This window comes from Brienomyrus brachyistius, chromosome 20 (genome assembly GCF_023856365.1).
Source record: "Brienomyrus brachyistius isolate T26 chromosome 20, BBRACH_0.4, whole genome shotgun sequence".
NCBI classification, from domain to species: domain Eukaryota; kingdom Metazoa; phylum Chordata; class Actinopteri; order Osteoglossiformes; family Mormyridae; genus Brienomyrus; species Brienomyrus brachyistius.
Genome location: NC_064552.1, coordinates 10,853,836 through 10,869,668, shown reverse-complemented (window position 1 = coordinate 10,869,668; position 15,833 = coordinate 10,853,836). Strand labels below are relative to the sequence as shown.

The 15,833-nt window shown below is 48.4% G+C and overlaps 1 protein-coding gene across 2 annotated transcripts in view; it reads right to left on the bottom strand.

The window, feature by feature from the left end:
* Positions 1–15,833, bottom strand: part of bicc1b (BicC family RNA binding protein 1b) — a 63,937-nt gene that overhangs the window by 7,231 nt on the left and 40,873 nt on the right. For both annotated transcript variants that reach the window (XM_048987116.1, XM_048987117.1), the window contains exons 5-15: positions 14,844–15,002; positions 12,484–12,537; positions 8,744–8,932; positions 7,651–7,902; positions 6,733–6,864; positions 5,135–5,336; positions 4,503–4,691; positions 4,081–4,268; positions 2,742–2,883; positions 2,182–2,341; positions 522–678 (exon numbers count right to left, since the gene is read on the bottom strand). In XM_048987116.1, the coding sequence (XP_048843073.1) occupies positions 522–678; positions 2,182–2,341; positions 2,742–2,883; positions 4,081–4,268; positions 4,503–4,691; positions 5,135–5,336; positions 6,733–6,864; positions 7,651–7,902; positions 8,744–8,932; positions 12,484–12,537; positions 14,844–15,002 (1,824 nt within the window). The remainder of the gene's footprint in view (positions 1–521; positions 679–2,181; positions 2,342–2,741; positions 2,884–4,080; positions 4,269–4,502; positions 4,692–5,134; positions 5,337–6,732; positions 6,865–7,650; positions 7,903–8,743; positions 8,933–12,483; positions 12,538–14,843; positions 15,003–15,833) is intronic.

Below are 15,833 nucleotides of genomic sequence, written 5' to 3'. Positions count from 1 at the left end.
GGATGTTCCTCACACACACAAGCCTGCGTTTCTGTGTTTGCTGGTCATTGTTCATTGCCACTTACTTCATTCCGACAAATGATTGGTTACCACAGACCAAAAAAAAAAAAACCTTATAAACAGATTATAAATTAATAACAACAAATTCCTAAATCTTTAGTTTCTGGGGAGAAAAAAAAAACAACGAATAAAATGATTTGTTGGTAACATCCCTCGTCCATTTTCTGTCGGAATTAACATAACATAAAACAATAGATGTAGAAGCTTCTCAGCAGTCTTTCACAGCACATGATGGATTGACGTATTTCAGATCAGACCACCTATAACCTAGTCAGGCTTTCTCGTCATGTATTACAGTAGTGGGAACCAAGACTCACTCAGTCCTCATGCGATCCAACGAAGGACTTCCATTAATTTTCTAACACTCACTAAGTTGACAGAAATGTGTATCCCATGGATTAAGTGAGTGTCTTCTGCATGCACGAGTTTTCTTCATTGGAGACCCGGCTCATGGAAAGTACCTGCATGTTAGCGAAGGAGGTTTGCGGTGCCAGGCGGATCCTCTCGGAGTTCTGCTGGGCCGCCCTCTCAGCTGCCCGCTCGCTGCCCGGGGCCCGTTTATCTGCCACGGGGCCCTCGGAGGCACTCGAGTCTGAATCTGAGAGCAGGCAATCTGAGCTGGTGGAAGAATGGAACGTTAGCGCTTTGAGTGGGAACCCAAGCTACACTGGGTGTTAGCGGCCTGCTTTACGCAGCCTTACGGCCACATGCCTTCCAGGAACAAACTGTAACCCCCTAAAATATCTTTTTTTCAGAGCTTCTTCAACCAAAACAGCAAGACTAAGCGTCCTTCATGCCAACACACCTCATGTTTGTTTCCATCCCAGAAAAGCTAAAATGGAGCAGTACAACGTCCGCCTCTTTGCTGGAAAATATAAAGGAGTGAGTAGTGAACTTTCCAGACCTCTTACTGGAAACTGCCACAAAAGCCCATACTGGAACCAGCGAGGTAAGGAAAAGCAGTCTCAGTGCTGAGCTCATGTCCAGCCTGGAACACGCTGGCCTGACAGCACCACACCCAGGCTCTCACGGATCTTATAACGTTCCCTCAGATCTGACAGCCTGTCTCTTAACTGGGTAAACAAATCACACCCATAAAGGCCCTAACTCACAGTCCTGATGCTTTCTGGCTCTGTTGGCAACATTCCATACATTTCCTGTGTGTGTACAAATTCAAATAATATTACTGTACCAAGAGATCAACAAAAAGTGAAACGGAGATAAGGAGAACTACGTCCAGAAGAAGAGAGAGGATGGACATCATACTTCTGTTTTGTTAATTTGATGAACGGGCAGCATAATGTGGAAATGGCTGCAAAGCTGACTGATGTTAGTAAACGTCTGTGTCAGCCGGGTGTTTACTGGCACGGTTCATGCCAAGCAGACTGCTCAGTGGCAGGAAGGGCAGTAAAGAGTATTGTGATGAGCAGTACAGATCAGTGATCGGCTTCAGTTGGGATTGCTGAGCAGGCAGATGCATCATGGGAAAATATACAGCTATAGGGCAAAAAAGCTAGGCAGGGAACAACCCAGGATGGGCGCCAACCCATTGCAGGGTACGCTCGCAGGTGCACACCTACGGGCAGTTTGATAACTCCAATTAACCTCAGCATGCTTTTGGAGGGGAATCCGGAATACCCGGAGGAAGATTGCGACTGTCATTTAACAACAATGTTTTCATGGATATTCGCATTTTAATTAGCTATTAAATATGCTGTTAATTTAATAACTGTTACTAGCCTAATGATGATTTAGACTGATTTATACAGGATGAATACTGTCGGTTATAAACTGAGAACCTGTTGAGGCGGCTAGCACCTCATGCATTTTTAATGGGCCTTTTGCTTGTCATATTTGCTTGTCCAATTGGTGTGAACAACGGTCAGCTAGCTTTGACAGAAGCAACATCGGAAAACCCTGGGATATTGGTATTAATCATAATTATGTGACCCGAAATGACACTCAGCAATACCTCCAATAGCTTAGACCACTCTCACACCGGAACGTGGACCGGATTGGAACACACTGCTCTAGAAAAAAGCATCTGCTAAATAAAACTAGTGTGAACGTAAACGTCTAGCTCATTGGTGGTGGGTCTGAGGCGGCCTCAGGGAGACGTACTGAAGGTGGGAGTTCTTGGTGCCTTGCAGAAGCTCCACGGCTTGCCGCTTGCCGGCTGACGGCGTCTTGCAGGATGATAGCATTTGCTTGAGGTCACTGCTGTTGGCAGAGTGGGAGGGGCTCCTCGGCATGCCCACCTCCACGAACGCGTCGTTGGACCCTGGAACGCAAAGCGGGCATGGCCATTTCAGCCGGTTTCTGGCCGTGTAGATATTTGTAAACGAATGACAGCGAACGGCGGGAAGTCAGCAGAACCAGGCAGGGCAGGACTCTCGCCTCAGCGGGAAGGAATTTAGCATAAGCCGCCTTGGCTAGCCAGGCTGTTCTCCGGGTATCACGTTTGATTAACTCCTCGCCTGAACATCTGACGATCTCACACTAGCGGAGCCAAGTCAAACAAGCAGAATGACGGAGCTGAGACGTGTCTGACTGATCATCTCATAGAACCGGCAAAGCATTAAAAAACAGGCACACCCAACACAAGAGAGATCATTTATAAACACTAGGACATTCAGACAGACCTTTGGAGACAATCTAAGCTATCTTTTACGGGCCTGTACCTTCGTCTGGGCTGGACTTGCTCGAGAGAGACTCGGCGGGACAGTGGCCACCTGCGTCCTTCACGGAATCTCCATGCTTGGCGCTCAGCACCTTCTCGGCCAGCGATGAGGCCGACATGCGGCCGTAGACCGAGCTGGGGTGCTGCACGCACATGCAGGTGGGTCGGAGGAAGGGAGTGAGAGAAAGACATGGGTTAATGTAGCAACATGCTGTTGGATGCATCGCAAAACGCAGCCAGGATTCTGGGCTTCCCCTCCCCTCTTGTTTTTCCAAGCTCTTGAGACAAAGACGAGAGTCAGATGATCGTGACCTCAAGCAAAATAACAGCACGCAAAAAAAGCGGGCTTCTCTCCCCCCAAATCCTTCAAGAGAAAATTCACGCCTAAAATATTCCCAGGCTGGTGAGCTGATTCCTTTTGTGACTGCCTTGAGCATTGCAAAGTTTATATAACCAAGACTAAACCAGCTGTACCCCTCGTAACAGGTATGCCAGGGGGTGGGGGGGGAATGGGTCTCCCTAGAGACTCGAGGACTGAGAGTCGTTAAAGGAGTAGCAGAACAACACAACATTACGATGAAAGGTATAATGTGGAACAGGCAGTGATCAGTTTAACCTAGCCCATATTGACTTTATTGCTTTATCATATTATTCATGTTCAAGGGAAAGTTTGACAGCACTACAAGATGCTCAACTATTTCTCCTGATGGGTGTAGCTATTGCAGAACATGGGTAATTCATGTCCTGTTTGTTGTCATATCCACTATGTTATACGCATGTACTTATTATACAGAGACATTGTGTGTTACTCCAGCTATGATCTCACTTTGGTCCACTGTGATCAGACTTCGGCTCAATGTGAGACAGCTTAGCTCCACTGTGATCAAGCTTTGGCCCAGTCTGAACTGGATTAACCCCGTAATGACCTGGTTTATCAGATTTAGCTGCACTACCATCAGACTTAGGCCTGCTGCAAGATGGTTTAACCAGACTAGTGGACTTAGACCCACTGTAAGATGGGTTTAGACTTGCTATGGTTGGACTTAGACCCACTGTGGTTGGACTTATGTCCACTGAAACCTGGTTAAGTACTTAGACCCACCAAGACCTGGTTTAACCCCACTGTGCGCTGACTTTACCCCAGCTGTAGGCTTAAGGGCTTTTCCTTTTCTGTGAGTAGCTGGCAAATGCCAGTTTTCCTCTTTTCGAAAAAAAATCAACATTGGCCTGAAATCAGGGCACTTATGTTAATAACGCTTGGATGCAGTACAATAAAGAAACCAGTAAGAGCAGCAGCAATACATCAGCCTTGCAGCACGTTGAAAGAGATGCACGAGTACCTTCACGTGACCGTTGAGGGAGGAGCCCGTCTTGCCGCAGTCCGTGACCCCGTTCACCTTCGGGTCTATGGGGGCCAGCCCCGGGGGCGGAGATGGGGTGCTGTGGGCGTAGCCCTGAACCCCGGACAGGAGGATGCTTGTGAGGGTGGCCTGCGTTGCTGGGTGAATCATTAGCGGCGACGAGAATCCTGAGACAAATACAGGACCTGTCAGAGTATGTCTAGAGAAGCAAACGAGCTCCAAAAATGTGAGCTGCCCGTGCGTCTTCACTGCCTGTTTCTCTCCTGAGGCTCTCGCTTCCTGTTCCTGTGTCGCTCTCAACTACGCTCTCCTTACTGCGTTCATGTGTTTCCAGGGCGACTCCGCACACGGGACAAAGTCACGGGGTCGGCGGGACCCCAGCCCCGCGACGGCGTTCTCACCCGGAGCGCTGGACGGGCTGGCTAGTGAGCTTGGCCACAAAACCGGGCTGGTGGTGTGGCCTCCAGAGCCGAGGGCGGGGCCTCCAGTGCTGGGGGGCTGCAAGGGGCTCACTGAGCTGTTTAGGGCGTTCAGCAGTGTGTTGGGGGCGGAGCTACCGCTCAGGGATGCGGCTGTGGGGCCTAGAAGACCTTTAAAACACACATGCAGATGTCGTCTTAACCCCCGAAAACATTACATACCACTACCAGCTCCAAGCTTTTCAGTTCATATATTCACACAGATACAAAAAAAAAAAAAACTCAATTCTGGATTGCGGGCAGCAAATGCACATTTAAATCTAAAAATAAGGCCCGGATTGCTTTGGCGCAGCAGGCTGCAATCTGGAAGAGGCTACCGCAGTTACTGGGGGCTGTGGACTCGGTAGTACACGTATCGCCCAACGGGGCAGCAGGTTCACGGGGGCCGGGAAACGGATCAGAGCCACGTGTTTTAGCCGGGCTTAAGCTGTCGCAGTTGAAACAGACACGAGGCTGGAGTTTACAGCCGGTTGCCTGGGAGAGCAGCTGAGCCGCAGGGTCACGGTCAGGGTCACGGTCACGGTCACGGTCAGGGTCACGGTCACCCATCTCACCCAGGCCGCTGAGCCCCAGACCTGCTGAGGCCAGAATGTCGAGGCCCACAGGGCAGATGACTGCAGGGGGACTCCCGGCCCCACAGCCGCCACCACCTCCGCCAGGGAGAGCAGACACGCCGCTGTTCTCCAGGCCCAGCAGGAACTTCCTGGCCTCGTACATACTCAGGGCGTTCCTCTCCACGCTCTTCACGATCACAGACTGGGTCACCATGTGAAGGACACAGAAGCGGCAGGTTAGTCATCCTACCAGCTCACAGGGACTGCAGGATAGGACTCAGTGGCCGTGATTGGAAGGTCATAATCCGGAGACGACACAGTGGTGTCCCTTAGTCTCGACTGCTCCAGGGAGCTGGATACTGGTTAGCCCTACTGTCTGAGCCAAAAACGTGCACTTACCTGTATACGTGTCTGTGTTTCTCATGGAGGGCATGAGGGGCTACGTGAAAAGTACCCAGTTTCCCCATAAGGATGAATAAAGTGGAAGATATAAACATGCTTTCAACTGCTGAGTGACTCAAGTTTCGTTTCAAAGTGGACCCATTATTGAGTATTATTTTTTACTGGATACTGTTTGAGTACTTTGGTGCTTTTCATAACTTTTTAGAACAGGGTTCCCCGATTCTGGTCCTGGAGGGCCAGTCTGTGACACAGTTTGCAGGTTTCCCTGCTCAGACACACGTACTGAACCTGGCAATTGACTGATGAGCTGAATAAGGGGCAGTGTCTGAGCAGGGAAACCTGCAAACTGCGAAGCAGACTGGCTCTGCAGGACCGGATCTGAGAAACCCTGCTTTACAACAGTCAGTATTTTGGAATCTTAGACTAAACGGGCCATTTGCAAGGGCAGCTCGCAAGGTCCTTCATTGGGGGAATTTCTCTGCAGCACTGCGGGAGGCTCCCTAAGGGAGACCGCAGGAGAACAGAACCCGGGAGAGTGCGCCCTCCTCTGACCAAGACCCAATGTGGTAACAGAGCCGATGCTTTCGGTCATCGCACAGCTGCGCCTTTCGGGATCAAGGTGGAGAAACGTACTGACTGCCAAACAAAGCAGATGCACACCCCTGACTCAACACCGCTAAGTGCTATAAATACCTGCAGGACATCTACGAGGAACAGAAGCATAATGAAATGCAAATGTACCTTAAAAGGTGATCTTCATCATCTCTTATGAATCGCAATGGGATTATGAATAAAAATAAATGAATAAGGTGTGTACTTTCTAGCTTATCTCCAGATGATCCACTACGTGTCTAAATTATGTCAATAAACTATATTAAATCATTTTTATTACGCCCCTCGGTTTCCTGGATGTCCTTGCACAAATAGGGCAGTTTTCATTGCCGCTCTCATGTTCGATGAGGTTAAGTACCTCGTATAATGGCACAGGCCCTCGCGGGCCTTGAATCAGCAGCTTAATTCACACACCTAGGGCCGCCAAGCTCATGCCAGTGATGCGTCTAACTGGGAACCGCCGCGTCGGGCTCGTGGGATTAGCGCAAAAGCAAACCCACCAAGTGGACAGAACTTCCAGTTTCTTGCACTTGGTTAAAAGAGCGTGACTTGTGGGGGGGGGGGGGGGGGTGGGGGGATGTTACCTTGCTGGGCTGCTTGGGTTTGGGCTTGATGCTGATGAAAACATCCAGCTGCTCCATCAGGGATGTGATGCACTGGGGCTCCACCTCCACGTCCTCCTTGATGTCGAACATCAGCACCAATGGCAGGCAGCCCTGGGGGGGGGGGGGGAGATGCAGACATGCGCGTGAAGCTCATGGTGTGGCTTCAGACTCGTGCCCCAGCGTCCCTGGCGACCCCCCTGCCCCCTGCGCTTTGCTACGTAGCCAGCCCTGAGCTGTGCTGCGATAATCCATCATCTTGTGTGGAACGTGCCAGAATACAGTTAATCACGTTCGGGGTGGACCCACCCCCCACTTCTCCTTGGCACAGACGGTGCGCCTGTTTTTTCTCCAGCTTCAGAATATGTCACCGCGGCAACGCCACTCATGGGCAACATCCTCGGCTGTTGCCGCGACCGTTTCAAGACACGCCAGCCTCCAGTCCACTAACGCACCACTCTCAGGCCAAGATATAAGCGGAATGACCCGAGTCCTGCTTATTCACGTCAGAATACAGATCTGCCACAGGATTCTGCTTGCGGTGGTGGGATGAAAGCTGTGGAGCGATATAACGATCACTGCCGGCCCCTGCGATCGCAGAGCGATCGCTTTCTGGGTGAGGAATAAATAACTGTGGGGAAGTAAGCAATCTCCACAACGTAATTACTTTGTTTTCATACAGCATAGAGAATGTTCTCAACTTGTGTGTTCCAGACGAAGATCCTGTGTTTATACAGTCTCTTTTTTATGTTTTTCTTTTTTTTTCCCCCTTTCTGAAAGTTTCCAGTATTTTTGGCTCGGAGCATGTCTGTTTGGAGGGGAAGCACGCAAGACAAAAGAGGCAGCAGAGGATGGCCGGGCCCGGTTACGGCTTCGGGGGCGGAATGAGAAAGCGTTTACCATGAGATACTGGCGCGCCAGGCAGACCGAGTCTATGGTGCCCTGGAGGTAGACGGTGGACCTCTTCTGGGGGCTGTTGGGGTCAGGGAAGTGGATCTGGGCCCCTGTCTTCTGCATGATGTGCTTGACGTTGCTGCCGTTGCGGCCCATCATGAAGAGGTGGTGCTGCGGGGCGATGTCCAGCTGCGTGCTCACCGAGACCGCGCTGGCCAGGCTGCCAGCCAGGTGCTCCAGCAGCAAAGCCGTGCCCCTCTGGAAGCGAGAACATCGAGGTCATTGTCTGCGAGATCAACCAATGACCGATGACTCTTACTCTACATATCCTTCTGCTAAACACAAATTAACACAAATCACGGATCAGAAGTACAGATTTAAGGTGCAAGTATATATTATACGCAATGATGCAATTACAAAAAAAGATGGTCGATGCATAACTGACACTGAGAGAAAAGCAATCCAACGGCATAGGACCGCAGTCTGTGATCCTGTCCCCAATGGATGAGACAGACGGTGCGTTCCCATGGAGACGTGTTACTCATAGGATACCGCGGTCAAAAGGGGACTCTACAACGTCACATCACTAGGCGTTTTTGGGCTCAGAGGAAACCAAGGAGGAACCCTGGAGATCTGAGCCACAGTTGGACACAACGAGTTTCCGGTGAGCCCAAGCCTCTCAGATTGGCTGTGACCCCCCCCCCCCCGAAACACATGAGGGCAGGGCTCCACAGGAGCTCCCCCTCTGCCACCGTTGAGGCCATCTTGGCGCCTGCTGTTCCGCCATGGCTCCCCCTACATACCGCACATACTGCAAAACCACGAGTGGCTACGGCCTCCCCCACTGTCAGCAGCAGCCGGGCCAAGGACGGGGGCGGGAGGTGGGGGGGGGGGGGGGGAGTTTGGAAGCCCTAGAACTGCTCATTTACAAGAATGATTGTAGGCTATGAGCCCATTTTCACCCTCAAACACAATCCTCTACAAACCAAACATCCATCTATCCATCCATCTGGACCCTCTATATAATGCAGATGACGGGCGGGGCGGGGGGGTGATTTAAAGCAGACCCCTCACTGGCTTCGCACGTGATTCGGCGCACCTTGACCGCTGCTGCGTTGTTCTGCGAGCCTCTGACCACCCCAGTGGCGCCATAGAGCCTGGAACGCTGCTTGAACGACACGGAGATGCTGTAGGTCTGCGAGATGTGCTGGATGGCCGGAGAGCTGGGGTCCGGGTTCAGCTGAACCAGCATGGGTAGCTCGAACATCAGCACCAGCGGAAGCAGCTCCTGGGCAAGAGAAACCTCACAGAAATCAGCCCCGAAACGCCCCTTAATCCTGACACACACCTTAAATCATACCGTGAATCATCTCATCGGGAAGCAAGACCTGCAGCGGCGAGATCCGTCGACAATCAATATTAACATCGACCGTTTTATATGGTAATGAACGGCGCAGCAGCTTTTCTAAGGCCCAGTGGTAAGCACAACTCTTGTGTAACATTTGAAACAGCTGTGAATTATAAATGACCTCCAACCAGTAATTTGTTGCTTTGTTGGCGGGCAGGTGAGTAGCTAAATCTGTCAAAGGTGTAAATCTGTCTATAGCTAGAGATGGTCATTAAATGCAGGTTTGTTCCCAGTAGCCATAAGTCTGCCATGCAGTTTTTTGTTGGGTTTATTATTACTGGAGCTGGACAGTTGAGGAAGAGCCTGGCAGCTTCCACGTGCAGGCCATCCAGCTGCCGGACCTCAGTAATCGTACCAGAGACGTCCCTCACCCTACGTGGCCACAGCCTGGGACAAATGCCATACGTGATTTTCACGAGGAGTGACATAGCATTAGCCCTCGCTAACGCCACATCAGTTTTAAAACGCACGTTAATCAAAAAGCTGACCACGCGAAAGACTTCAGGCACAGCGCCCCCTCTCCTGCTGATGGGGACCTTTTAGTTACCTCACTGCCAAGAAATGGTAAACAACATGAATTACTGTAACCAAAAATGAAACCATGATCAGTCCCACATGTTCCAGAACCTACATTTATGTTCACATTCGTGGGGAGATAATAATTTGAGCATATTTTTAGGTGGTGCACTGCAAACATAGTATCTGAGTTTTTCCCCGCAGTCGCCAAAAACCAACGTTAATGTTTTGCGTATAAACTGACATACAGTCTCATTTTCAGGGGATTGGAAAGGTTTTCCCCGACATTCTATATCACTCTCAAGATGGCTGCGTAAAATAAATGCCCAAATGAACACAGGTAGCGATGTTCTTTTCTGCTTCCCTGGACATGTTTGCATTGCTCTTGCAAAGACGCATGTTTCTCGTTTGAAACTTTAGCGACTAAGGAAATAAATTGTATAAAGACTTGTTTTTTTTTTCTCCCTCTATTTACATACACAACATATTAACTAGACCAGAAGAATATTTCCCGTTGTGACTCAGGTCAATGGAATGAAAATTCACCCTCAACAGAATGTGTGGCTAATTTTTAAACCTATAATCTGGGGAAGAATCAAGTGTGACTTGCACCAATGTGCATCTTAGTTTGGATGCATGGAGAACATGCCAACATGTTTCTACTCAGCATAATGGGAAACTTGCACATCGTTATAAACACATTTTTTAAATATATGTGAACTCAGGGAGACTCGGCACGTTGCACGATTCTGGACTTTAATACAAGTGCAGTAATGTCAGCTTCCAAGGCACATGTTCATACACTACAGGCAATTCAGAGACTACAGGAGAACCTGAAGAAACCTTTATAATCAGAGAAGATGGCAAGATGGAAACACCACAAGAGGGAATGGGTACACTGTGAGGCTACAGTGCTGGCTACAGTACTCAAGCGCTGCCCTGTACCTTTAAATACCGCCCTGCATGTACTGTTACTTTTCTCATGTTGCACCACAGCTGCGGTCAAATCTAGAGGCAGACAAGGAAATACTGGGAAATAGCGCATTAATCCGGGCAGGTAGAGCACGTGAAAGTGAGCAGTGGCCGTGTTGCCATGGCAACCCGGCATTACCCTGATCTCTCGTCAAAGTAACTCATGTGCATTTAACAGGTATATTTATCCTCAATGGACGTGACTCTGTAAATGACGGATTTCAGGTTTGCATTTTGTGGGACCGTGGCCTACTGTATTTATACTGGTGGAAGTCACATATTTACGTATGTAGCCAGTAACTGTCTGAGACTTTCTTCATACACCCACTAGGTGTCACTGTTCAGAATCCCTAACATAGGGGGATGAAATGAGCGCCTTCTTCCAAATAAGGAACCAGTGGAATGGTTTTTTTTTTTTTTTTTTTTTTTTAAAAAATGCCCCATAATAAACCCCATGGCTCGGCTTTCTCTCCTGTGTGTGGGGGAAGGTGGTAACCACATGTGTGCATGAGCGGAAATTCACGGACACCCAATGAGGAGCAAGGCTGCGGCCACTCTCCTCTCTGTAAAAGCTTATTTATCATACATGCTCATTCTCACTGCCGTCAGCGCAAACCGTCGACGAAAAGTCAAGCACAGTTTTTCAGAACCTCTTGCTTTACGCCCTGGGAAATGTTCTTTGAGTCACAAGGGCCATTAACTCCCCGGGTCGTACATTTGAAGGCAGATGCACAAAACATGAAGGAACCGAAAATGAGCCTCAGTGTTTTCTGGTTCTTTCTTTGTCTTGGAAATACACTGTGTTTGATTACTGGTCCTGCAGATCCCATAAAGGGGGTCACGTGGGGGGAAGGAATGTGTCCCAGTGCTCGCTCCCATTAAAGTGAAAATGGAGGCTTTGGGCGGGGCTAGCGTCTGAGGGGGGAGGGGCTTTAGATCCGTACCGTTCTCCGTGTTTTGCAGGGATGGTGAGGCGGTGCGGTTTTTGGGGCTTATTTTACAAATCGCTTCATAAACAACGGTGTAGTAGTCGGGGCTCCCCCTGTACTTTCGGGTAGAAGGGCCGAGCTAATTACGTCTTCGCAGCCTGTTCAAATACGGAGAATTGCGGGGTGTGCTGTGGCTTGTTTTTCTTGGTCCCCTCGGAGAGGAAGCACGTGGCAGGAGTTCTGGTGCTGGTGAAACACTAGGAGCGTCTGGATGGAGCCGAGCGGCGGAGGAGCGGAGGGCGACGCCCACCCGACCCGGGATATCATGACTCTCCGGCTCATATTGTTTTTAAGCGGCTCCTCTGATTGGCGCCATGTGTTCCCCATCAAATGAATACCGTCGGGATGCCGGGCTCCGTCTCAGCCGGAGAACTTTACAAGGTTGACTCGAATGTCAAATACACTTCGCCTTTAAGCTCAGAGGAAGCAGCACTCCCTGAAATAGACTCAGTTTGATTAGCCGAATTTCAGGTAGATGCTGGGAAAACATGTGCAGTAGAAACATGCTCCTTTTTTTGACCATTATTACCAAAAAATGGGGAAAGTCAGAGTACATCGTTACTTATGGGAATCCGGGTCTTTCCCCATTTTCTGGGTTCCAGGAGGCCCCAAACTGGGAGTCCACAGACAACAGCAGGACACTAACAAACCAGACGACAGATTAATGCTAAATGAGCATCATTTACACTGGTAGCATAGCGATGGCAGGGCACTGCGTCTAGGCTTCTGTAACCACGGTGATGCCATACCAGGAAACGCAACTAGGGGAAGTGCTGTACATGTAAAATAAACGGACATCTCCAGCTCCTGTGCGTTAATCCCTGGGAGACAACCTCACCAGCCCTGGTTCCCTCTAAGGTCCTCCCCAAATGTGCCTGCTGACTGGCGTATGACGGCGCCCTGACAAATCTGCGCGCGACAGGCCTTGTGTGGAGATCACAGCGGGTTTGTTACCCTGATCCTGGCCCTGGCAGCTTCCACACCTCCTGGCTGGCCGGCTATGGACACCTGTGGAGAAGGAATGGGAAATGAACTTCATAAACTCCCTCTCTCTCTCTCTTTCTCTCTCTCTCTCTCTCTCTCTCTCTCTCTCACAGACACACACACACACACAGTACCCTTTATAACCACAGCATTCTTTACCTATTCAACACACACACAGACACACAGAATCCTCTACGACCACAGTATTCTTTACTTAATCAACATAATCAACACACACACATACACACATGTTAGGGTACCTATCTAAATGGGGACCGTCCATTCATTTCTATGGGAAAACCCCAAATCCCAATCACGACATCCTTAACCTCTACCCATCCCTGACCTTAACCATAAGTAACCAACCAAAATTTTGCATTTTTACTTTTTTGTTGCATTCACAGATTTTTATAAATAAAACTGAGGTTATCCAAATGGGGACCTCAAAAGATATCCCCAGAAATTTCAGGTTTTAATGTGGTCCCCCCCCCCCATGGGGACATTGTGTCCCCATAAGGATAGGTATACCCGCTCCCGCTCGCATACACACACACACATACACACACACGCACACACATGCACACACACACACATGCACATACACACCCACACAAACACACACGCACATGCACACACACATACACACACGCACGCACACACACACACACACACACGCACGCACACACACACACACGCACACACACACACACACACACACACACACACACATGCACGCACTCTGACCAAAAGCGGCATCATTTTAAAATCCATTCTTCCATTTTCTTTCTATTCCAATTCTTTCTCAACTATGTACATCTGAAACAAATTACCGATTAAACAAAGGCTAGTCAGTACGCTTCCAACTTCAGCGATTTTCAATAGCGGATCAGCTGCGACCACATAACAACATGGTCCTTCGATTTATGCGACGCCCTCATCCATTTCCAGCATGCATTGTGTGCAAACCGACGAATCAATGCGTGGCAGAAGGGAAGCATTTGTGCCGTATTACGACATTTTATCTACAAGCAAAATGGCATCAGGACCAGAAGCTTCTCTAAAAAGGCATAAAGAAGAGCCACGCTAACAGGCTGAAGCCCTTCCATGAAAATCAGTCAGTCTTTAGTCCTTACAAATCAGCTCCGTCTTCATCTGCCCTTCCAAATGAAACCATGACAATTACACACTGGCATCACTGGAAATGGTCCAAGCCAAATTCTTATCATCACCCCCCCCCAACCCACTTCATTGGTGTATCAGGACTGACTGGTACCAACCATTGCTTTATCTGTTTTGTTGTAAGCATTTTGTATTGCCAGTCAGGGCTGCCGACAGTCTGTACTCTAGCTCTCCTCCAACCGAAGGGGGTGTCGGACATAGAAGTTCCAGACATTCCTCGATATGAACGTTTGCCACTTTGTCAAAGCCTGAAACAGCTCATGTGCTGATCTACATCCCACTAAGCGGCCTGACGGTAACAGATTCTCCTCCCCCGTTTTCTGCGTTCAAATAGCTCAGTGTTTTCTAACAACAACTACACTTTAAAGTGAAAAACCCCTGGCACTAACCTTGTATTGCATCATTCACCTGCAAATTTACTTATTAATTTATTTTTATTTCTACATACACTCATACCTACTCTGTACTTGTGCTGTTCACTTGTACTGTGTCATTGCTATGTACTATGTTTAGTGTTTTTTTAATCCAGTATTTATTGTTCAGTGTTCACTGCTATTGTGAATAATGTTTTACACTAACTGCACCTTCATATTGCAGTCATAATGCATTCATAGAACATTCATAAGCAGCATGTAAGTATACCTTAACATGTCTTAAAGCATTGCATTCATTATACTTTCAACAACACATGACAGCTGCAATATACATTAATAACAAACATTATAATCACATTATGTTTGTTATTAATGTATATTGAAGCTGATAAGGGATGTTAGGATGTTAAGGCATGCTTACATGCTGCTTATGAATGTTCTATGAATGCATTATGAATGCAATATGAAGGTGCACTTAATGTAAATCATTACCCAGCTTTGTTTAATGTGTGCAGAGTTTTAGGAACGCCGGGACTGTGGGGGGTCTTGTACCCTCCAATATTTAATATAGGTTCATACATCCCCCCAAATAAACAGACCTTGAGATTTAAATTTACTGTGCTTCCCCCCACCACCGATGTCAAACTCTCTCTTGCGCTGCTGAATGTGACAATAAACTTGACCTGAATTGTTTATATATACGTAGGAGTCTTTGCAGGTGCATGAGTGCGTACGCAGAAGTACACAGACAAGTAATTCCCTAAAAGGAACACTAACCTGATTGCTTTTCTCCGCCTGGTTGTTGCGGTTCGAGTCGGGGAAGTGGATGTGGCATCCGGTGTCCTCCATGACTTTCTTGATGTTGCTGCCGCCCTTCCCGATGACGTGAGAGTGCTCAGTGTGCGACACGTCCATCTTCAGGGTCACGCGGTTGCTCTAAAAGGGAAAAACGCAGGACAGGGACGTCAGCGGGCCGCCTTCCGTCAGCACATAGGAAATGAAACGAAACAAGAAATGAAATGATGCTTTGTTTGCCATTTGCACGAGTATATTGGAATGTTTCTCGCATATACCACCTTGCTCTCCTTTCACACACACACACACACACACACACACACACACACACACACACACACACACACACACACACACACAGACAGTTGAGAGAAAAGCTTAGGGTCCGAGTACAGGGTCAGTTCACTTATCTGGCTCCCCTGGAGCACTTTGGAGGGGGTTAAAGGTCTTGCAGATTCTAACCAAGGGCTTACGCAGTAGAACCCAGCTGTCATAAACCATCTGGATCCTTCCTAAGAACCGCGGCACGACTTCGGAAAGGCCATCGGCCACGTTTCTATGGCATGTCTCCGAGTTCACACTCCAGATCCAGTCAGCCATCACTTTTCATTTGAAGCCCTGCAATTTAACAGCTGTCAAGGGTTTAGGTTTTTGATTTAATTATTTATCTTAGTTAAAAGCATGCCGTTTGAAGTATGCTTTTTCTGAAGTATATGTTTTCGCAGCTTTATTGTATTGGAACATTTTGAGGAGGAGAGAGAAAAACATAAATAAAAGTTGTACCATCAAAGTTAAATATAAATATAGACAAACACACACACACACACACACTCACGGAGCTTTTTTGTCGCCTAAACACACTTACGTGTTTTTCTTGTTTTACTCGTACTTTGAAATTTACAAGAGCATTGGCGCAAAAAAAAGTCAGTTTCCCGTGCAGGTCTTACATGATTCGTGCGAGTGGCGACACTT